This window comes from Lutjanus erythropterus, chromosome 9, assembly GCF_056507025.1.
Source record: "Lutjanus erythropterus isolate fLutEry1 chromosome 9, fLutEry1.hap2, whole genome shotgun sequence".
Taxonomy (NCBI): Eukaryota; Metazoa; Chordata; class Actinopteri; order Lutjaniformes; family Lutjanidae; genus Lutjanus; species Lutjanus erythropterus.
In genome coordinates this window covers 3,647,299-3,672,033 of record NC_139325.1, presented here as the reverse complement: position 1 = coordinate 3,672,033, position 24,735 = coordinate 3,647,299, and the positions used below count along the sequence as shown (strand labels likewise).

Below are 24,735 nucleotides of genomic sequence, written 5' to 3'. Positions count from 1 at the left end.
CCACCTAAAAAAATAGCAGTTTACATGTACGCTATATTTAGATTATTTTCACCGCTTAAACTTGCCATGAGACGGCCTTTTCCAACATGAAACTGCCGTTATATAAGCCAAGTATTGCTCCCTCCAAAGCAACCAGACTACTTTCACAAAAATAGTAACATATGACTTCATTGAATCTGAACTAATCCTTTAAAACACATTAGTCACACAATAACACAAACAGACTAACCAATCGAGGCAGCATTAGACCAACAACTCTGTGTTCTGTGAGGTAAAATTATTGTTTTTGTGAAAGCAGTCTGGTGGCTTTGGAGAGAGCAATATTTGGTTTATATAACAGCAGTTTCCTGTTGGAAAAAGGCTGTCTGATGTGACTTTGGCTTTTTATAGGGTTGGTTTGTACTCATCAAAGCCACACAATAACACACAAATTTCAAGACTCACAATTACAAGACAGAAGGTTATGTAGTGTGACTGGCACAGTGATGTGACATCTTTGAAAGTGATGCAGTGTGACCAAGGCATTAGCTTCCTACAGCAGTACTCCTGCTGCTTCTCTAAACTGGAGGTGTACCAGCTGCCATCTACTGCAGGTAATACATACAGTCCACTTCAAATAATCTGATTAAAAATCACTAAGTATATAAAATTAAGTCTCAAAATCCTGAAAATAAGCAGTTTCCTTTACTCTGAAATGCTGGGGGGCAAAATAGTCAATTTTTCCTTACACAGACTTTAAACCTAACCAAACTGCAACTGAGAACTGATTTGTTTTTTTTAACTGAAAAAAATGAGTTTAAAAGTCTGAAAATAAAAGTCAACATTAACTCATTAACTTGTCCACCAGAACCTCCTCCACCATGCAGACTCTGCTGCTCTTACTCCGTCACCTGACTTTTCGCTGAATCAAGTGCACGTGTGCAAGAGTTTTGTGAATTTGGGGTTAGCATTTAGATACGACATTCAGAGATGGAGGAAATTTGAGGACACTGTGTTTTGAAGCAGGTTGAAAGAGCATAGTACTTGCTATTTCATTTTGTAATTTAAAAAAATGGAGCTTCAACTTGTTTGCCTAGAATTATATTTTGGGAAAACAAATCAAAAACTTGCTTGGAATTACAGCTGCAAAATTAATTACAAATTTATCAAAATCACAATCTGGCTTTCTGCAATTTTCAAATCGCAGGAGGTGCAATATTTGTGAAAGTCAAAATTTGTCAACATTGTGGAGACGTTCTGTCCTACAAATCAGATTGTAAATCAGGTTCCTGTAAATAAAAAATCACATCATATTCATTTTAACATGTTTAATCAAAATAGGAATTCTCATGTAAAAATCATCATTAATATTGCTGCAATACCAATCAAAATAATCACAATTAGATATTTTTTAAAAATCACTCAGCCCTACTTGTAATGTTGACTATCTTGATTTTAGAGTAAAATTTGTATTCTGCAAATAAAACTATGTTGATAAGATGACTGCAATCTTCTTTTGGATTTGTGGTGATTTTTTTGTCACCATCATGACTAATGGACCTTAAAGAAACTTTAAATATCTTCAGATACCACCTTGATAAAGGGTCCATAGCTGAAAACCTTTGGTGAATGAAGCTTTGAAGAAAATTTGTTCAGTGTGTATTCATTTTCTGGCAAATTCACACTCATGGCGTGCACAAACATTCATTTGTAAATTTTGTCTCGTGCAGGATTTGTAGCAAAATAAACCGCAACCAAACTCTGGAGAAAGCACTGCAGCCGTGGCCTGTTGCTATGACAACCTACAGCCCAGGGAAGCAAAAAGTGAGAAAAAATGAGCTCCAATGCTCTTAATGTTGACCCAAGGTAAAGCAACACAAACACACTCTCTCTCTCTCTCTTTCTTCAAAAAAACGCACACGCTGCCCAACGAGGGTCACAGTGATCCGTTGTAACCCCCCTCCTCCACACACTGCTGCTCACTCATTTCATATGCGCTGGCAGACACTTCATATAGAAAATAACCCAGCAAATAAACTGAGCAGCAGAAATTCCTGCGGAGCCGCTGATGTGGAAAGTTGCTCCTCATCTAATTGCATGTTGTTCATGTTTGGAGGAGCGATCCTGCAGACAGCCGGGGTTTGGGCGTGTGTCGCTCCGGCTGACGCTGGGGTGACTGATTGCAGTTGAATCTCACATAGATTCAAGATTTACTCAGCTCTGAAAAGAAGCACTAAAGATGTTTTTGTGTGTGTGTGTTGGACCAGGAGTGGAGCTTTAGGCATGTCCTACCTACACTTGGCCAAGATACATGAGCGCAGGTCCAAAACACACTTCACATGGCTGGCGCTCAGACACTTTGGCAACTAAATGAAAGTGTGTGACTTTTTCTTGGGTTTGCTTTACTGAACACATGTGTGTTGTTAACATGGTTCTGAGACAGTTTCACATAAACTTAATGCACCTTTGCATTGTTCTTGTTCATTTTGCAGCACAAAACAACATTCAAGGATGCAACAGATATTTTCATGATCCATTAATTGCTAATTGATATAAAACTATGAAAGATGACAACACCACACATCACGGGACAAGTAACAGAACAGCTCTAACAGTCTGGTTAGTTCAGAATTACACCACAATTCTTTACTTTAAAGCTACAGTTGATAACTTCTATAAAAACATCTTTTTGTCACATTTGCTGAAACTGTCACTACATCCTGACAGCAGTGCATGAGACAGATAATATGGCATTTGCAAGAATCCACTGTGCCTGGGCAAAGACTACAAATCAGAGCCAGCTTTAAACCCAAACCAGCAGCAGGAACTGGGGCAATATGCTAAACACATGTCTTTGGAAGTTAACTCAAGCTGGCTAGTTGTGGCTTCACTGGTTTGGGGTCGACATTCTGTCTGTCTTTTCTTAAATGACACTTGTTGGGAAGCTTCTGTTGTACTTACAGTAATGTAAAGACTTCACCTGTCTCTGTTCTGTTCTGCTCTCTCTCTCTCTCTGTGTGTGTGTGTGTGTGTGTGTGTGTGTGTGTGTGTGTGTGTGTGTGTGTGTGTGTGTGTGAGGAGCCCATAGCTGTAATCACACAGAGCAAAGGAGAGAAAGCACAAAGGGAAATGTCAGCAAACACAGTAACAGCTCTCACACTGAGCTAAAACAAAACCAGTACACGTAAATTAGGTAAATAACAAAAATAATGTATTTAGTTTCTTTCAGGGGGTGGAGGATGCCATTGCACAATTTTTTTGAGTTTGAAGCTGACTCTGATTGGTTGTTTTCATTCAGGCAATGCAGATTCTTCCAAATGCCATCAGGAGCACAACAAGGAACCAGATGAACCAGATTTTTTCACTTATGTGCTACTTTCAGGATGTAGACAGTTTGCACAAATATGACTAAACATCATTTGTCAGCTGTAGCTTTAAAACCAGGAAAAGACCATACTCATGCTATATCATGACATAAAGAAACTGACAATAACATATAGTTTCATACCATGATATTGACTTAATATTGATATAATGTCCAGCCCTAATTTGAAGATGATGTCACCTTGGACTCTGGGAAAGTGGGACAGGTGGTCTTCACTATTTGTTGACATTTCATAGACCGCATGTTTAGTTGGTGAATCAAGAAAATAATCTGCAGATTAATCAATATTAAATTAAATCTTTGGTTGCAGCTCCACTATAAAAAATCCAAAGAGTTACAAGATAATTAACAGGGTTGGAAACAGAAAAAAAACCATTTTCTGCTTATTTTCACAGCTTGCTGGATAGTTATGCTTCTTCACAGCTCTGTAAATTATTACAATATTACAGTGATTTTACAGCAAAGGGAAAATCACTTTAGTTAAACAGCTCAGACACATGGAACCTGTGAGGAGGAGTTTCAAGCACACATTTCTTTGCATTAAAGGGGAATGACCCACATATTGTATGAAATAATGTAAAGATTATTAGATGGTAACTCCATCAGTGTTTTTCCCAGATTTTCACTCCCACTCAGCTGTTAGCAAAAAGCGGTTAGAGCGCTGATGCTCTCCCATTCCACAACCCTAGGGAGTTGATATGTTTCTGCATCATCATGCAGAAACCTGCGTCAGGTAATGTGGAACCATTTTTAGAAGGGCATGGGAGGATAGCATAGTACCAAAATTTGATTGTCTGGATTTGAATACATGAGGGACACTAATGGGACAGAATGAGAGCACAGAAAAGTCACAGCTAAGAAATAAATGGATTTTCAGGTATTCTTCTAACACTTGTCTCAATGCAGTCTAACCCCACTGCTTACTCTTGTCAGTGCAACACTTGGCTCATTCTTGTCTCATGCCTACTATCTGCAAGGAGGTCAGAGGTGAAGTTCAGTTACAGAGTGTCCAACCTGAAGGTGGGAGGGATTCTGGGCCTTGTTTTTTCAAGGCCACCTCTCAGTTGTATGAATGTTTGCCAGCTCCGGGTCAAGCAGTTCAAAGATGTTTTCAGCGTACTCACACTCTGTCCTGGCTGAAGTCCCGTCCTCTCCTGAGCGTCTGGGACGGTCGTACACAAATCCCCAACACACATCAGTGCCACACAGGACTGACAGGATCCAAACACACTGAGTCAACAACAAGAACACATCTGACATTAGAAGGATCATTTATATAACTGCACAGGGTCATGGGTCAAAGGTCATGAGGTTTAACATCCATTAGAGAGCTGATAAGGACAGAGAAACAACAAAATCAGGATCAAAAATACAAATTTTCCTCCTTACCCATTGTTCTGTTTTTCCATCTAAATAGTTTTAGTGTGAGTTGCAGAGTTTTAGAGGTATCAGCCATAGAGATGTCTGCCTTCTTTCCAGAATAATGGAATGAGGTTGCACTCAGCTTGTGGTGCTCAAAGCACCAAAAAATACATTTGAAAAAGTCAACATCAGTGTTTCGCATCTTTCTACCGAATACGCCCACCAACGATGTCAGCGTGCAGAGGGAAGTGTGAGATCATCAATGAGATGTTACAACTCGGACATGGAGAACACCACTAATGTTTACACCGTGCGCTGTCACAAGCACAAGCCTTTCATCCACAGATGCATGCTTCCTTTTGTCAGATGTTTTTTATTTGCTTTGCAGACCACAATCCAAGTGTCATTTATTCCTGTTATATCTGAGAGAAGACAGACATCTCTACAGCCAAAACTCTGCAGCTCACATCAAAACTATCTTCTAATCTGGTGGATGTACATGTATGTATGTATAAGTATATATTCTTTAATAAGGAAAAATCTTGCATTCAAAATCTTTCTTGGGTAAAAGTATGTAAGTATTGGTGTCAGAAATATACATATACATACCAAAAGTAAAAGCACTCATGCAGAATATCCGATTTTAGAATAATATATATCACTAAATTATAATTAATGATGCATTCATATGTAAGCATCAGGTTAAAATTGCAGCTAGAAAAGATGGAACTATTTTATACTAAAAAAAATCAATAATTTATTAGACTAGTATTTTCTATAAATTTGTATAATAATCATAAATGGAGTAATAAGTATTATATTGGCTTCAATGATGTAGTGGAGTGTAGAGGGAAAAAATGGAGTAAACTACAAGTGCTTCACTGTTACTTAAGTACAGTAGCCTACTTGAGTAAATGTCAATTAGTTACATTCTACCACTGACTACAGGTGAGGGAAAAAAGTATGTCTTTTTTAATTTGGGGGTGAATTGTCCCTTTAAAAGACTGCCGGGTCCTTGAGCTATTAACAGTGAACCTAATGTTACATTTTCTGTGTCATTACTGCAAAATGCTTCAAACTGTCTGGTCTTGTTCTCCAAAAGTTTGCTGTATTTAGGAAAATAAAGAGTCACAGCAAGAGGAACAAAACACAGATTCATAGCGCTCTTCTTTTAATGGGACTGGTCATGCTGACTTGCTGACTGTGTTTTCTCGATGACCTGTCAAGCCCGGTGCGGTGCCCAGTTCAAAATAAAAAGGGGACCACCCGCATCCGCATAACAATCGCCTTTGATAATTTGACGAATCGTTCGCCACTTGGAAATGAATCATCAATTGTTCTGCAAATGCTTAACAGCAGGAAAGAAGGAGGGGAGAGGAGGAGGGTAATCAAAAAAAAGCTAAGAAAACCAGGAAAATGTCCTTGCAGCCTCAAGGAATAACCGAACTACCAAAACACACACGGTTAAATGCGTAATTACGCGCGCAATTACGCACAGCGGTGTTTATATTCTGAAATGATCTACAGCTCAGAGGTGCAGACGCGGACTCTTACCGTACCAGTTTGAGCAGCAACATGTTCCTCTGGCGGGCCGAGCGCAGTCCTGTGCTGTAGGTCTGAGAGTGAGTGATGCTGACTCTGACACCGGAGGACCACCAGAGAGGAGGACCGTTGGAGAGAACAGGAGGAGGAGGGAGAGGGGGGGAGGTGACTGAGAGGAGCGGACCGGATTCTTATTGGTGTTGGGTGGGAGGAGAGCTTTTATTCTCCGCCACGATTTTTACAGGGGGGAGAAAGATGAATATAAAAGGAACGCAGCGGGGAGTTTGTGTCAGGAGTAGAATACCAGCTCCACAGATCAGTCACTTTCCCATTTTAATATGTATTATGATGGTTCAGTATCAGGAATGGAAGGAGGTGAAGGCTCATGTCCAGAGGAGGCTTGTTTGTGTGTTAAGTCAAAGAACTGCGGATCAGCCAAGGATACAGAGTGCAAGACACTTACTTGCCCTAATTTATTGTCTCCAATTGTTCATGTATTGACCTTAGGAATTATGTATTGCATTAAACTTGCAAATTTGTTGTATCACCCATTCTTGAGAAATGGGACAAATCACACTCTAATTTTTTAAGTTTTTGATGAAAATTTCCATAATGTCCAAACTTGTTCTGCGCCGGAAAACACAACGTCAAACAACTTAAAAATGTGTTAAAAATCTACAACAGTACCTAACTGATAACATAGGTTTAAAAATGTGCGATTATAATCATGTTTTAGTGTAGTTGAGTCCAAAGCTTCTGTCAACTCCACCAGGTTTGTGTTGTTGTTGTTGTTGATTTTTGTTTTTGTTTGTTAAATAATATTATCAGATGTGTTTCAACTATATGTCAACTTCGCAGGCCTTCTAAATCAACACTAAATAAGAATTATGATTTAAAAATGCATATTTTGATGTAGTTCACATCTATATGTAATAAAACATTTAATCACTAGGAGGTTGGCCTGTTAAACGGTTTTAATAGCAAAGAGTTTGATATTTTAAAATATATTTTCCAGCATAATTGAAGAGTGAAAATCAAACACGGTTTTGTCCGAATTGTCAAGAATGAGTGACTGATAAAGAGAATTATCATACAATACTCAAATAATATAATGTATGAAGTGAAAACTTTTAAGGAATTTAATGAAAAGTAATTCTAATCTGTTTATCCTTCAGTCCAAGAGGACATCTGTGCTGAGTTTGAAGAAGTCCCCTCAAGGTGTTCTTATCGATATGTACAGAACAATGGGATGATTTGAAAATGTAATGTCTCAAACCTCGGCCGTCGCAGAGGCATAAAAACATCCAATGTCCTCAATGTAACTCAAAAGTTCCTAAGACCAATTTTGCAAAAAGGCATTTATACACTTTAGTTTCTACACAAATATGAATGAGAGACAATTTTACTGAATTTATTTAAAAAATGATTAAATCAACAAATCTTAAAAATTACAACACAGAAAATGTAAAATTCAGGTTCCTTTTCCATTTGGAACCTGAATTCCGTTTGTAAATTCTTCTTTTAATGGTTTAACTCTTTTCTTCTGTATTTCCGTCATGACTGGTTTGTAACTACAGTACATTTATGAAACCACTATTGTCTTGTAGTTTTCAGTAGATTATTGTGTCTAACCGCACACTTCATCAACTGTTTGTAACAAGGGAACTCACAACACTTCAGAGACGAGGGTTCCCAGAATAATGCACGAGTACTACATGGGATTAAAAGCTGACAGTGACTATTTAACCAATGTCAAGATTCTTGACATGAATATTGAGGCTTTATTTGTCTTTTATGGTCTTATTTAAGCGAGACAAGATGGATTCAGGCAGATTAAATAATAAAACCATTTTTTTAAACACTTTGAATCATACTTCCGAGACTTCTATGGTTATCTAAATGGAGGAAATAGGATTCTGCATGTTCTCTTCATTGTTTAAAACCACCTAATCAAGCCTGAGAAGCAGTGCCAGGATAAACCCAGCCATAAATGCCTTTGTGGAGCTGGATTCAATCTAGTGAAAACATCCATGAATACAAAAGCATCTTTAATCAATGATGACAGTTGGGAAACAAAAAAAAAAGTATTAAAAAACACACAGTATTACTCAAGTTTCAATTGTACAGCACAGTGAAATTCCTCTGCTTAATTTTCATCTGTAAGCAAACAGGGGAATGTCATTAGCAGGATGTTAAAGACACCGGAGGCTCAGTCCAGACAGAATGGGTAAATCCACACCACGATCAATCAAGTTTCCCCTCAGAAGCGGCTTACTGAATGTTGGGATTGAGCTGTGGGGATGAGGGACACCAGAGTGGTGTCCATGCAGGAGGGTGGAAGTGAATGAGGTTGGCTAAGACTGTATTTTCCTGTTTGTGGAGAGAGGTGTATGTGGTTGCATGCCTCAGACAGCTTGGAAGCGGTGTTAAAAGTCCACACAGTCCCACAGGCCGTGTGCGTCTGTGTGGTGGGAGGACACAAGGACGCCTCTGGAGGGTTCACCCTAACGACATCGCAACCTCAGTGAAGGATTCCATGTTTCCTCTCTCCATCTCCAACATCCACCACTGTTTCTGCAGAGGAATTCAGTGCTGCCATTAGGACTGCAACATCTGAACAGCATCCTTTTGTCCTAATGTCTCCCTGTATTATAACACTATGGAAGCAAGGAACGGCCATACTTGCAAATATTTTTCAATACCGTTAAACGACTTAAGCATTTCAACATCGTGAAATAACAAAACTCATTTCCATGTGACAACAGGTGGATTATTTTTTTCTTGAGATAACAAAGCTCATTTCCTTGTAATAACAGGTTAATTACCTTGTTATCTTAAAATAAAGTTCTTTTTCTCATGATGTGAAAGATGATTTTGTTACCTCATAACAAAGCCTATTTTCTTGTGATAATGGGTTAATTACATAATTATCTCAAGATAACAAAGCTTGTTTTTTGCGTAACAGGTTAGTTACTACTTATCTCGAGATAAAGTTTGTTTTTATGTGATAATGGGTTAAGTATTTTGCTATCTCAAGATAAAGCTCCTTACCTCATGACTTTGATTACTTAAGTTGTTATCTCAAGATAACATAGCTCATAAGGGGTTAATTTGTCAAGTCATCTCAAGAAAACGAGCTTTGTTATCCCGAGATAGCTAAATAATTAGTTTACTTAATTATGTCGAGAAGAGAAAAGACTGTTTTTTTGAGCTAACAAGATAATTATCATGAGAAAATGATCCCTGAAGTGCTCTGCACTCGGCTTGTTGTCTCCTTAAATGACGAGGATGGATGTTACAGAAAGACACACTGCAGTTTCTGCCTGTGTTGGCCCCTGATTAAAGTTAAGTCTGATGCACTGATCAACATGGGTACTCCTTGATTTAACATTCTGAGCTTAAATCTGAAGTAACAGACCTAATATTAGTTTTGTTAAGAGAATAAATGGTCCAAACGTGACACTTGTGCCTGATTCATCAAGCAACACAAGAGAGAGTACACAACTGTTACACTGGCATGACGCTGACCTCTAACAAACATTATTTATGAGAGGAAACAACCTTTTGTTTTCTCATAAGATAAGATAAGATAAATTAACCCATTATTGCAAGAAAACAAGATTATTTAATTAACTTGTGATCTGGAGATAATGGCATTAAAAAATCTTTATAAGTCTGGCTGTTCTTGGCTTCCGTTTAATACTTCTGAGTCATGAATTTTTAGATCAACTAAACATGTTTTGCTTTCCATTTTGTCCCCACACTCACAGGGACACAACCTTACAACTGCAATATGAATGTATCTGGTTAGCCCTGACTGAAACAACTGGAAACCAGACTCCCCTCCAGATGTTTCAGTCAGACAGAGACGGCGAGCGCATGGATCTGCCGCTGGCCGGGCTGTTGCTGTAGGCGTGTGAGTTGTCCCTCTCTCTGTCCTTCTCCTTGTCCTTGCTTTCGTGTTTGTGCTTATGCTTGTGTTTGTGCTTGTGCTTCTTCTTCTTCTTCTTGTGCTCGTGGTGGTGGTGGTGATGGTGGTGGCCATGTTCGCCGCCGTGCTTGGAGGACATAGAGGTGGTGTCTTTGGAAAAGGACGGCACTGGTGTGGCAGGCATGGAGAGCATGGACGGTTCGACCGATGACGGCTCTTTACCTAAAAAGACAAGTGTATAGGTGTAACCAGGTTTTGGGTATTTCTGTTTCTTTTTTGAAAAGATGTAAGAAATATTGTGCGTGTGTGTAAGTGCTTACCTGGTGTAGAGGGTCTCTCTAACAGATTTAGATGATGGTGAATGAAGGCCTGACTATCATGAACAGTCTCCATGTCAATATCTTCATCCTCCATTGTGTTGAACTACAAATCAGAACATCAGTAAAACAGCATAACTATCTTTGACTCATTGTAGAAAAGAGAAGTCTATACATTATTAGCCTGAATAAAACTCAATCAAACAGAGAATAAAAGACTTTGAGAAGAGCAGGACAGTAGAAGGAGAAGCACAACAGGAGTGTAGACATAAAACACTGAGCTCAACAGCCATGCCAGAGTAGTCAGTCACCCTGATCTTGTAGCGCCCTCCTCTTCCATCATCCTCCTGTTGCTGCAGGACCTGTCCTGGCTCTGGAGGGGAGCCCAGCGGGGTCTCAGCCTTCCTCTTCAGGCCCTGAGGGGGCTGACCCACCCCACACACCCCTAATGAGATAGGATCTGGCTCCTCATCCACCTGGCAGACACAACAAAAGAAGCTTAAATATGTAGTAGTATGGTAAATTTATTCTTCTCTAGATTAACGGAATGTTAATAATACTGTGAGTTTGCCAAAATGTGTATATGAAAGCACTGACAGCAGTTCTTTTTGAGCAGAATAATGGAATAAGAATGAATAAAGAAAGTAAGAGCTTGGCAGCAGCTTCCTAGATGTCAGTAGACTGCACTGTAGTTAGGACAATACACATTCAATCAGTTGTCAGAGTTATGTTTGTACACAGAGAACAGTGAGAACTGCGCTCTTTCCAGTGATTCCGGGAGCAGTGGTGATGCAATGGGAATGAGGCACAGCCAAACACCATTGGCACCAATACATTGCCCATAATTACATAGATCCAAACCGATGATAACACCATTTTTATGACGTAGTTGCTATCAGTGTGTGCCATCTGAAAACTTAAATGTGGCAATACTAAATCAAAAACATTAAAAGAAAAGTGAATAAAGACCACCAAGCAGCTCACTGATTACATCATCACTGGCAAAGAAACCAAAGGAACTCCAAGGAACTCCAGTGCAGGATGTAGCATAATAATGTGTTTGTTGGCTGAAACAACACAATTCATGGTCAAAATATGAATATGACCCATTATGAAATAAAAAATTTAGTGCAATCAGTAGTCCTCATTGTGAGGTCCAGGTAGCCCCAAGGGTTCGTGGCAGACTGCCAAATGACATAAATCAAAAAACAAAAGTAAGGAACAGCCAGAATTTCTTATATGCCTGCTGTGTCTTGCCAATGAGGCAACGAAGCCCGCAAAATTGCGTTTTATCTATTTTGTGTAATCACCAATGGCTAAATTTCACTGGGCGTGGCTGTGTCGTGTTACAGCTGCGCCACATCAGCCAGAGCTAATCGTAGCCACTCTACACAATGCTTGTGATTCCACCAGCAGCACCTCGGTGTGTCCCAGAAGCAGCTCTACGCTCCATTTCAAATATGCGGCAAGTCCATTTTTGACGAATGTCGTGTCAATTAGCACAGAGCAGATCAATCAATCTGGTTAACTTTCAAAATAAAAGACCCTGTGCAGACTCATGACCATAAAGAGACAGAAAATAAACTATTTAACCATGTAGCATGCTTATCCATGGTAGAAGCACAAAGAGCAAAGAAAGAGGACCTAATCAACAAAATCTGAGCAAGTAAACATAATCAGGTGGGCAAAACACTCCACTGCTGAAACACCTGTGAAACACTGGTGGTGGGGCTTGCAGCAGTATGGAAGACGGAGCAGAACTGTGGCGCAGACGTGCCATGCTTGGTGGAATCAACCGGTAAGAGTTTGACAGTTTGCTTGATATATGTATGTATGTATGTATATGTATCTGTGTACTTTCTGAAATGCACTTCAAAATATCACTTTTCTCTTCATTTGCCTTTGATATTTACTGATGGTTACTTGCAGCCGACTGAACTGATGTCAGCTGTTTTATTTTATGGGTATTCTGTGTTGAGACGGTGCAAATGTTTTTAATACATGTCCAATATCTTTCTAATAAATTTCTTGTGCTGTGTTGACATAACCAAGACTACAGAAGTGTGAAAAATAGACTAAGTTGAACTATTCCAAGAGACATACATGAAGGGGTCCCTGATGCATTCTTTATCTTGTAAGGACTGAAAAATTGAGAAGCTCTGCCCTGAAGTACCTGTCCTGACAAGTAAATGACCTCACACCACTTACAGCTGCGTAGCTCATGCCGACACCATGGATGCCGATACTGGCAGGCGTGTCCATTACGGCGCCGACCCCCATCTCAGGCTTGATGGTGGGGTTTAGGACAGCTTTTTTCTCCTTCAGGTTGAGAACGAGGCCCAGTTCTGGCAGGGGCAGGCAGGAGGGCCGGGTCAAACCAAACAACGTGTAGTAGAGGTTCACAGCATCACAACGCAGCCTCCAATCATGGGAGGTACCTGAGAAAAGGCACAGCTGCTTAGATCAGGTGAGGTACTGCTCATGCTCACTGTGTCACTTTGTAACTGATCATTTATCTCAGAGGATGCAGACAAAAGGAAGAAAAGATGTAAAACAAGTGAGAGGATCATAATTAATGAGAACAGCCTTTTTTGCACAGAGATTGCACTTTCACTTTCAAGCCTTTATCAGCCGATGTGTGCGGCTGTCGAGTCAACATTATCGTACATCCCTAATGATTATCACATTTTGGCTAAGGCTGCACAATTTTGAAAAAAAATCGTAATGTAATTACTTTGACTGAAAGTGCGATACGATTAGTGGAAATGATCAGTTTTGCATTGCAATTTTCATGTTCACTAAAAAAGAAACTATTCAAATCATGACAATATGATATTTATTAAGGTCTGTATCAAACAAACATGTTTTCTTTCATCTGAAGAACAAGATTTTTTAGGCCAGATCATCTCTGCAGCACTACAGTACCTCATTATAATGCTGTTTTTCGCAAACATTTTTCTTTTTTCAAAAAATTGCTGGTTCTGGTTCTGCAATATTGCGATTTTATTGCGATTAATTGTGCAGTGCTAATCTTGGCGCTCTCCATGACAGCAGGCTTCTCAATCCATATTTCAGCGTTACCATTCGGAAAAGCTATCAACACTTTTACCTTCAGTTTGTGGCATGGACTACTTTTTTCAGAGTAAACCCCAACCATTAATCCTGAGCTGCATGTTCTTCAACCACACGTTTATTTGACATTCCCTCAGAGACAATGTGAGCACAAGTAAATACAAGATAATCAGCCCTCAATGACATGAGAGCCAAATGCATCAATATATGAGTCATTTGAGTAGCAGTGTGTTGAGAGTTGGAATGAATTCAACACCAGATATTGCTGAAGCTGACAATCCGAATGTGAGGCGCCTTACATGAGGGGTGGACTGTGGCTTTAGAAGACGGTTGAATTAAATGACTCTAACAGCAGCAGAAAGCTCTTACAGCACTGACCTTCAGCCAGTGAAACATCATCCTGTGTGAGTGTGTGTGTGTTTAACACGTGGGGGGCTGTGGATTATGGGGGGAGAGGAGTAAAACAACCAACACATTTTCATAACATAGTATTTCAGGTTACCACACTCTGGTCACTCTGTATTTAAACTGGCAGCACAGTCCAGCTGTCCAGCAGCCACCCACACAGACTGACCGACAAACAGGAGTTCACTCGGAATAATGGTCATCGATATTTTGCTTCATCTGTCAAGCTTGTAAATCAATAAATGAAATAACATGTTGCACTGACAGCCCAAATGGTCTTCAGGAAGATGGAATGGTGCACATACAGTATACTTGTATTTGGGTTTGGAGGTGGTGTGTATTTGGATTGGCAGACTGAACCGTTATGGCCTGCCTAGCTGGCTGAAAGGCACATAGGACCCCCTGGAAGGGAGAGAAATGATGAAACCTGAGGACACAATGGAGGGCAGAGGCATGTGCGTATAAGGTGGAGGCACAGCACCAAAAAGTAGACCTTAGCCTTTTTTTCAGTGCATGACTGGGAGAAACAACCAGATAATTAAGAAGGAAAAAGATAGAGGGTAAAATATTTCATCTGAAGGACACACTCAGCCACCCAATCTAGTGCAATTACTTCCATGAAGAATGTAGTACTTCTGTACTCCCTCTACTGTTCCTGATACATATGGTTGTTAGTTCTTATTGTGGGATGTATGTTGATGATGATGATGATGTATCCCTGTTAGAAAGTAGTTGCTGAATATGTGAAAAGACTGAGAACTACGTAGTACTGATTTGTGGAGTTTGGATCACTACACTGTTGTTCATGATTTCTGTGTTCAGGATTTTTTGGGCAGACGTGAAACATGGCTTGGTGACGTGGCAGAGCCACGGGCCCTCAACACTATGTAAGTCTCAGGAACAGACACACAAACAACACCGCCTCCCCCTCGCTAACTGTCAGTTATGAACATACTTTCAGCGACTCTCTCAGTTCAAGTCAGCCCAGCAGTTCACTTCAGTTCCAACAACCCAACAGAAGAAACAAAAAAAACCATCCTGTCACCATCCTCTGGCTCTGGTGGTTCAAGAATGTCTGGACATGTCCAATACAGCAGCTAGAGGGAGTGTCCATGTTTCAGGTCATTTTCAGGTCATAGTGCTATTTGACACTGAGACACCCCAGTGTTTCAGAGCAGCAAAAACTGCAAATTTTTTCATGATTTTGAGACCTAATTTTAAATACTTTGTGATTTTTTTAATCATTCAAATTTGGCTAGAAGGTCAGTAACACATTTTTGTGGCGTAAAATCTCAGAACACACACTTTCTTTTTTCTTTGTTGCATTGCATGATCTTTAAGTGTATTATTTGATGAACTGAAAGTTATCACCATATTGACACACATGATCTCTTGTAAAAATAGAACAAACAGTCTTTCTACACTTACACTATTTTTACAGTAAAGCACAGAAGACTGATAGAGAGCTTCATCACATGGTGCTACGACAATCACCAGAAGCTCACTATCAGCAAAACCATTGATCTTGTGGTGGACTACCATGCTTCAAATATGGATGGTGCTGCAAAAAGCTACAAAATCTAAAATGCAGTTGCTTCACACACATCTTCTACCCAGCTACAGCACTAAAGATCTAAACAATCATCACAGTTGCATGATGGGTACCCAATATTTGTGTCACAAATTCAGTATCCGACCAAATATGAAATGTGGTCACAATCTCTCCCTCTGTTACTTAGGTATGGTGTTGAATACTGGCCAGAAAAGTGTTGTTGCAAAACATTTTGATGTCACAGTAAAGTTGACTTTGATTTGATCTTTCTGATAATAAAATGTCATTACTTCATCATTGTATCCTACTAGACATTTGTGTGAAATGGTCTCATCATTAGCATATGAATTCTTGAGTTATGGCCAAAAATGTTTTTTGCGATGTGAGTGACCTTTGATCACTAATCTGTTCATCCTTTAGTCCAAGTGGATATTTATGCCATTTAAAATAAAATCCCTAAAGACGTTGCCAAAATATCACATTCATGAGAAGGGGATGGACAGACTGACAATCTGAAAACACAATGCCTCTGGGCACAGTTGTCACCACGCTGCAGGGTGTTGAAGTGCTGGAGGAAGTAGGTTTTTACAGAGCATGGTGTCTGCTTAAAATGATAACAATTAAAATGAGGATGAGCAATTGAGCAAACTTTGAAACAGGGGAATTGATAAATTGTCAAGTCTTTTATCAAATACAAATGCCAGATTATCTCCAGACTCTCAAATTTGCAGACTTGCTGCTTCTGTCTGTTTTACATCACTGTAAATTGAATATATTTTCTGGTCTGTTGGGAGCACAAAACAAGGTATTTCAAGCTACTACAAGGAAATTCCATATTGTGTTGATTTTGGAGGCCCCTTTGGACAAAAGTGGCAGTGTTTCCACCATAATAACCACAAAATATAACGTCAAAAATAAAATTATGTAAATAAAAATCCCCTCCTGCTTCTTGTTAACTGGCTATCATACTACTCACCATAATTTTGCCTGTAAAAATGTTAACACGGTCTGCTTTTAAGGAGAATCAGACACAGTGGCAGGCCATAACTACGGAGAAACAGACAATCTTCTCACCGATGGTCTCAGTAACTTATGTAGATCATATAGAGGCATCAGTAATAAGTTGAGACTGTTTTATAACCAGTTAGAAATTCCTTGAAGTACCTTTAAAGAAGTCACGCTTTTTTACATTTTATGGAATAAACACAAGAACTTAATGCACAGCCACATGTTTGGAAGTAAGCAAGTGAACCTGGAGGTAAGCCAGGACTGTGTGGCTAACATTTCCACTGAGAAAAGAAGAACACAACTTAGAAGTAAAAGGGCAGAGAAGCAGTAAAATTCTGAATGATATGGAACATAAAACAGCAAAAATTCAAAGTCAAATTACACTTCTCCACATGATGAACTGTACCAAAGCTTAAAGGTTTGTCCCTTTTTTTTCCTATTAGAGCAGAGAAAAGTACAAATCTGGAAACCAGCTGATTTAAACCACACAAGTGTTGCATTACCCAAATGAAAACAATAATTTAGGTCAGAACAAACCCTTTGACTGGTGATTCCTTTAAAGTTAATTCAAAACCCCATGGGATCGATTGTAGCGAATAACAGAGGATTACAGAAACGTTCAAACTGTCAGTGAGTTGTGCAACAGCTGACAGGTGACTGATTTAGCGGTCTGATAGAAGTCTGTCCAGTCAAACACATGTGGAAGTGGAAACTAAATTGTTTCTGCCTTTGTTCGTCTGAAAGAAAGAAAGCAATCTGTTATGACCTCTTTATATCAGTCAGATGATCACAGATGTCAGATTACAAAATGGGTTAACTGATAACTCGAAGTGAAAGGTACCATGACTGACTATATCCTCGTTCTGTGAGGCTCTCTGGTCCTGTTATTAACATGTGTTAACAAGTGGACAACTCTAAGTACAGGTGTGAATGCACCCAAGAAGCACTGAGGACACATTGAGATCTGATCACTTGGACCACATACAGAGGTGGTCTGGGCTGCATATGGCCACATTCTTTCAGCAGTGTGTGCACAATGTGTCCTGGACCACATTGTAAGTGTCCCGCAAGTCCACACGAAACAGGTGTCTGATTTCCATTTGGTTCACTGTAATACAAATAATGTGTTTGGGCTCTCTTACCTGCCGTGATAAGCGGCAGATGTTTGTGAATACATTGTCTGTTTCAACTGATTTTCACCACTGAACTAGTAACTGCAAAATCCCCAGCCTCCCTTGAAAAAGTTTGCAATTTTGAGGGTGATTAACTGAGGAGAACTTGATAAACTTTGCAAACCAGCTACAACAAATTCTTATTCATTCATGCCTGTTTATAAATTCAGCATTAAATGCTATCCATTAATATTAATTTCTGTGTAAAACATTGCTGTACTAAAGTGTGTCTACCTGCCAATTTTGCTAGTTGTTGAGGTGGGAAAAACTTAATATACTTTGTGAAATGCTGTCTATGATAAATTCTTAATTATTTAGGCCTTCTTGTAAATTCAGCAAATGTTTTACATTATAACTTATTTATTTCTTTATCTCTTTTCTTTTCTTTCCAAAAAACGTTGTGTCTGTTTGTCCCAGCGTGTTGGCTACTACAGTTGGGTTGCCAGTTAAAAAAACAACACATTTAGTCTTTGCAAAAGGAAACTATGTAGCTATGTTTTTATTTGCATATAGACTGGGGAAGCAGGATCTGATCACAAGTGGTCATTGGACTATTACTGTAGGGCTGATAAGATCACCTGAGACACATATTAATACCAGGTATATACAGGCTATCTGTCTCCTGAACACCACTGAGAAAAGATACCATTCAAAGTGAACAGGATGTCCTTAAACCCACTGATAATATCATGCTTAGTAAACCAGTGGTGATGGTAAACTAGTTTTGAGCCTTGGACACCACCTTGACTGAATTACTGACTGTCAGCTCAAAGAGGAGCCCTGTCCATGTCACAGTGAAGAAGCCAACTGTGCTGCTGGGAACTTTAAATGCTTTAAAAGTTGTTTAAAAAAATACTTTTAATGGAGTCCACAACACAACAGCATCTGGAAGGAGTCTTAGTACTTTGGTCTTTGAAAGCATTCTGACAGCACCAGTAGGTTGTGAAATATCTCCTCAGAAGTCTGAAGCCACAGCGTAACCAGAACTGAACTGGTAAAATGAGAATGGCTCCTGTTGTGAAAGATATTGTGATTTGGAGTTTTTCAGTGCCATGGTAAATAGGAACTGCTAGCTTTGACAAACAGTAATATATGTCTAACAACAACAACATTTGAATGTTACTTACAAACATACTCAGGTCTCTGCAGTGCCTCCTCTACAGGGAGAAAACCTACTGGCTTAAATGGATTAAATGAACTTTGCGGCAGATGAAACCAAAAGTCAAATTCCAAAAAGAAAATATGTTGGTGAGTAAAATGTTTTCTTGGTTATGTTGCCTGCAATGTGTTAGTGAGTGAAGTATTATGAAAGCAGTTCTGGCAAGAAAAACTGAACATGTCCTAATTGAAATCACAACAGAGTATTTCCCCTGCTTGTGGTTGGATCAGGCCATTTGTGGTTAGATCCTACAACATGAGAGGAGAGGGAAAACTAAGCTGCAATTTGTTCTTGAGTAAAAAAACCAAAGAGCAGCCAGCCAAAACCTATTAATCATTTAATGCATTTTAAATCCAGTATTCATTTATATGTTTCTTTAATTGATAAGACAGCTGCGCAGCGTCAGAGTTGAGCAATTCTTACAGATCATAAATGAGTAATGTGAGTATGTCAGCACAAAGATGGGGTTTAGCTCTAAAAGACAATTCAGTAGGTAATAACACATTAGGGACAGACATGCTGTCCATTTCCTTTTTAACTGGCTGAAAATGTACTCTAGACACAGCTGAATCTGGCAAGTTTTTGCAAGGAAAAATGAAAAAAAAGATGATGAAAACTGAAATTTGCTGAGCAAAACTTGGAGGAGCAGCTTGTCACGACATTAAGAATAGCTGGCCGACCATAAGTTATTGCTAACTTCAGCGCTAACCCCTTCATCAGCAAACAAGATACAGGAACTTGGCTTGGGTGTTGAGGGTTGTAGCATTTATTCACCGATGAAACTAGACACACACTGTACTGCTATGTTCATGGCTATAAAGGCACACACATGCTCTCACTCTGTTTCGACCGCACCCTCACTAACATACAAATCCTACACAATTAAAAATTCCCTCTTGTCTTGCTATACACTGGCAGAAACCTTGAACTTTTTGACATGTATAAAGTGGTTCTGCTTGCTCAAAAGATTCTAGTCTACCTAATATACAGTCTAACAAATGGTTCTATCAGAAAATTCCTTCCAGTCAGGCAGGATTAGGTGAGTCTCTTCCGATCGAGGTGGTGTTTTTATTCTGATTGGGCATTTTTATTGTGATTATCAATGGAACACTAGGGTCCATGTAAATGCAGCTAGTGACAACAACATGCCTGGATGTGTGTGTGAGTCTCACCTGAGTTCATCAGCTTCCAGAGCTGGTCAACCAGAGCTTCATTACAGAGAGGTGAGTCTGTTGTCTTGGTGAAAGGTGGATTCTTACAGAGCATACTCAAGATCTTGTGTCTGATTAGGAAACAAACAAGAAGATGACAATTGCTGCATTGCTGTTTCGTGGAAATGTAAACATGTAATGTAGTATGACAGAACTGAACACACATTTATACGAGATGTAATGAGATACAAAACAAGCTGCTAGCTTTTAGCTGACCTGACATAATGAGCTGGGTCATTCTGGACCATGTTGAGCAGCCACTGCAGCTCTGCTGAACTTCTTTCGACTGCAGGACAATAAACAAAAAAATTAAAAAAGCATGCACACATGAGAGAACATGTAGGCTCAACACTATTTCTGAAAAGTGGTTGCCAGCCTGACAACCAGGCATCAACTTTTGGTTGCCAAAACTCAAAATATAGTTTATAATTTTTAGTCAGCTTATATTTTAAGTATTTAAGATACTGTGTAGTTACACGTCAGCTTAATAATGAAAATTTCACATTAATGTTTACAAGTTTTATTATGGTATTATGGTTTGTATTATAGCTGATATATTTATTGTACTTTACAGAATTTAAATAAAGTTTACCAATTCCTGATATACAAAATACCAGCAGTGCAGCTGTTGTCATGTTCTTCATTCATCTTAAAAAGTGGTTGCCACTGAGGGCCACCAAAGGCTGAGAATTGGTTGCAAATTTCTCAATATGTTTGCCAATGGAAACCTGTCAACTGTTACTGTCAACCCCTGCACTATGAAAGACATCCTGAGATAGTGATGTCTCAACATAAAAACAGAGCTGCGGCAAAAAATGTTTCTTTTAACAAACATTTAAATGCAATTTTCTACATAATTAGTATATATTTTTTCTAATTATAAAATGTGCAGTGATTGCTAAAATCTGCTTAAACTAAAAACTGGGCATTTTAAAGTAAGACTTGGAGAAGTAAGTATATTATACACATCCTATAAATACACAGACAGATGGATATATTGACCTTAACTTCCCTTAATTTCCCAAACACAGACATCTGTGACGAAGACATCAGCTGATTTCTGTGAGCTGGATCAATGAGCTTCACAAGAATACTAATAATCCCAAAAACCATACTTGTGATAAAAGTCCTACCTCTAGTATAGTCCACCAGAGCCTCCAGTGCAGCAATGCGAACATCTACAAAATGTCCATACTCAGCGTAGGACTTGAAGAGTGACGCGTCACTGGGAATGTGACCGTTCTTCTGAAGCTGACGAATCGCTCTCAGACAACTGAAGAAAGGGAAAAAAAGGAAATGAAACAATGAGAGATACTCCAATTGTGTGTGAAATGAATGCAACTCCTGGCCTGGAATTTTAGACATCAACATCTAGGTCAGCCTGGCTAGAGGATAAATTAAAAAAGAAGCATTTCATCCACTTATTTCAATCTTCACTCTTTCAAATATTACTACATTATTTGTGTTGTATGGAAGACCAATCTTCATTCTTATTTTTTGACATTTTAAGCAAAGGCTAAACTTAGGGACAAGACCAGTTAAGCTCTCTTATGTACATCAGTATCTTACAAAACAGGTCTTGTATCCTGTGAAAATGTGTTTCCGTAATTTGCTGTCCAATTATTGTGGTATAATCCATGACAAGTACTCTTTAGGTAATCGTCTTATAAGAATTAGTGGCTGCTTGGGGTTAGAGATAAGATTACTATGTGAACATGATCTGATTAGGTGGAAACTACATAGAAAAAGGAAACAATACACCAACATTTTGAATTATTTCATTGTGTAAAACTACAATGAAGAGCTGCCAGGAGAGAGACATATTTTAGAAACAGATACAGGCACACACACACTATGCTCCTAACCTGACAGTGATGGTGTTTCTGAAGCTCGGCAGCAGTTTCTCCATGTTGAGGAATCGTGTGATCTCCTCCAGGATGAGACGGACGTCAGCATTCAAATTGTCTACCGTCCGCACCTCATTGTTGATGCTGATGGCCGGGGTCAGAGAGTTGGTCAGTGCTTCAATCAGTTCTGCTCGGTAGTAGTTGTCCGAAAACTGAGGACAGAAAAGAGGGGAAGGAGAAGAGGAAAGAGAAAAGGAAAATAAGGAGAAATTAATATTTGTGGATGTAGATCAGATTTATTGTTGGCAGGCATCTGTAAAATAACAAAAAAAAAGTTATGATTTAGGTTTTTTATATGCCAAAGGAGGTCTTTTAACCATTAATGTTCATGATTACAGGAAATAACCTGAAAATGAAAAATACTATGTATGTGCTATGTTTTGGCAATAGTCATAACTGATTAAGTCTTTAAGAGTTATGTGTGTCTTTACTTTGTTTTTACGGTTGTCGTTATACTTGATGAGGTCAAGGATGAAGTTGAGGACATCTTTGGGACAGAGGTTCTGGACATCTCTGAGTAATGCCATGGCAACAGGCATCGTCTGACATGAAAATCAAAGACAAAACATGATTAGGATGGAGAGACACAATTTGATAGCTCAATTTGACAATGTGCTTAAGTGCATCACTGGCCCAACAATTGTGCCCAAAATATGTCCTGAAAGGGACATTTTACAGATAAAAATGAACTTGTCAGGGCTCTCTGCTAAATAAAACTGGTAACTACCACACAAATCTTAAAACATTTATGGTATTTCTGTATTAAAGTTTCTTCTAACTGATTAGGCATCAACTCAAATCAGCCTGATATAAGGGCAGTGCTGATTTATCTGTGGAGCTCTACATGCAAGACTAACACATGACCTTGATTCAGAGTTCAAGTTTCTTTCTCCATTCTGTCAAGAGAGTGCTGAGTGAGAACTAGTGTGTGTATAACTGTGTGTGCCTGCCAGTGTATTCTGTTTGTTTGATGTACCTTTTGTAGGAAGTAACTCTGGAAATTGATGAAGTTATTGGTCTTGACAATGTTGGGGCAGCTCTTACAGCAGAACATTCGGGTAAAAAGGGACTTCATGGCTGGCGGGCCCTGCCACGTGCTCACCATGGCGTTGGCTATCTGCAAGGTTTACATGCACACATGAGAAAAGAACACAGCAGTTATGCTTCTGAGCAAGGGTTTCCAAACGTTTTCAGCTAGAGACCTGAAAGAGAAATCTGGTGTCTCTTGGGACCCAAACTTAGAAGAATACATAATGAATTCTGAAAATATCCACATTCATAAACTGGCAAAGAACAAAACAAACCAAAAATACTAAATATATATGTATTTATTTCATTATAAAAGGACACCACAGCAATAATCATACAGACTGACTATGGACACATAACCTGTCTTCAAGTAATCCGAGCTATCCCTTTAAACTGCCGTGCATGAAACTGTATCAGCAAGCAAGTTCAGGCAGAAAATTCTTTTCTGGTCCATCACTTACAAACTGCTTCTTCTAACCCAACTTCAAATAACCCAAACTGTCCCTGTAACAGCACATTGCAGTAACTTCAACAGGGCAATCATGAGCGGATCAAAACAAAGCTTCACAAAATAATATTGTAATGACGGCCCCATTTCCCACCGTGCCTTGACTAAGTCTGCACCTGTTTTATGTTCCAGGATGCAAATAACTTATTGTTAGTGTTTATAATGTGTCTGTACATAACATGGTGGTTTATGTTGGCAGTCACTTTTGTATTGATTTATAGTTTTAACCATTTATGAGTTGGCTGTTCATTTCTGGACTCTAGCTGTACTTTGCTACTGTGTTTAAATGTTGTTGTTCCCTGTGTTGAATATTGCTGAAGGGTGACTGTCACCAATAGCTGCCTCTGTTTGTCATTTAAAGCTGCCTGTCAAAATCTGAAGAAATGCAGTATGCATTTTACTCTACAAATTGGCGACCCTACAGAAACAGGTCTGTGACCTATTTTGGACCTTGACCCGAAGTTTGGGAAATGCTGCTTTAGTCAGTTCTGTTCTGTTCAAGTTCCCACATGTGGAGGAAAGCATCTGTCAGCTGTCCTCCATCTGCTGTCAACACAGTCAAATAACAGCAAAATTAAATACTCAAGATTTCTGCAAAGCATGTGGAATGTATAAGCTGCACTCTCGCAGGCTCTGGTAGTTACCTGAGAAACACTGCATGGCAGACAAATGAGAAGTCAAGAATGTTCTAACTTGTATAACAATGTTCTTTCTGTCCGGTCTAATTTTTGTGGTGAGAACTGAACAACAAAGTGGAAAGCAAATGTACACACGAGTGGCACATGAGGTTTCCACAGGTATGAAGACCAGTGGCTCCAGTGGTGTTTGGGTTCCAACAGGATATTGGGGAATTTATGTTAATGTGGTAATATGGGGCTAGGGGTCACTGACACAGGATGTTGCCATTTGGTAGGATAAATAAAGAGGGGCATGCACGCCAGGATGTTTTTGTATGTGTGTGTGCACGCATTCATGAACATATATGTATTTTTTGTGTGTCAGTTCTCAACATGTGCATGCATTTGTCAGTTTTTATGCTCTCCCCCTCCCCCAGTTTTCGGCCCCAGGCTGTTCCTTCTTCCTTCCCACATTCTACCAATAACAAGCAAGTAAATGTCATCCCAACCAATAATAAAATAGCCAAATCCATCTGAGGGTTCGAGTCAGCCATATTTTTCACTTTGTGGTCAGTGTGG

At 39.3% G+C, this 24,735-nt stretch overlaps 2 protein-coding genes across 3 annotated transcripts in view; both read right to left on the bottom strand.

Annotated features, from left to right (window-relative positions):
• The window catches only part of enpp2 (ectonucleotide pyrophosphatase/phosphodiesterase 2), a 37,292-nt gene extending 30,923 nt beyond the window's left edge, over nucleotides 1–6,369 (bottom strand). For both annotated transcript variants that reach the window (XM_084725963.1, XM_084725964.1), the window contains exons 1-2: nucleotides 6,286–6,369; nucleotides 4,489–4,594 (exon numbers count right to left, since the gene is read on the bottom strand). In XM_084725963.1, the coding sequence (XP_084582089.1) occupies nucleotides 4,489–4,594; nucleotides 6,286–6,303 (124 nt within the window). In that variant the 5' untranslated portion in view covers nucleotides 6,304–6,369. The remainder of the gene's footprint in view (nucleotides 1–4,488; nucleotides 4,595–6,285) is intronic.
• Nucleotides 6,370–9,856: 3,487 nt separating this feature from the next.
• Nucleotides 9,857–24,735, bottom strand: part of taf2 (TAF2 RNA polymerase II, TATA box binding protein (TBP)-associated factor) — a 32,816-nt gene continuing 17,937 nt past the window's right edge. The window contains exons 18-27 of the mRNA XM_084725958.1: nucleotides 22,979–23,119; nucleotides 22,434–22,544; nucleotides 21,961–22,154; nucleotides 21,229–21,368; nucleotides 20,312–20,381; nucleotides 20,057–20,166; nucleotides 12,725–12,954; nucleotides 10,828–10,992; nucleotides 10,520–10,622; nucleotides 9,857–10,421 (exon numbers count right to left, since the gene is read on the bottom strand). Coding sequence (XP_084582084.1) covers nucleotides 10,123–10,421; nucleotides 10,520–10,622; nucleotides 10,828–10,992; nucleotides 12,725–12,954; nucleotides 20,057–20,166; nucleotides 20,312–20,381; nucleotides 21,229–21,368; nucleotides 21,961–22,154; nucleotides 22,434–22,544; nucleotides 22,979–23,119 — 1,563 coding nt within the window. The 3' untranslated portion in view covers nucleotides 9,857–10,122. The remainder of the gene's footprint in view (nucleotides 10,422–10,519; nucleotides 10,623–10,827; nucleotides 10,993–12,724; nucleotides 12,955–20,056; nucleotides 20,167–20,311; nucleotides 20,382–21,228; nucleotides 21,369–21,960; nucleotides 22,155–22,433; nucleotides 22,545–22,978; nucleotides 23,120–24,735) is intronic.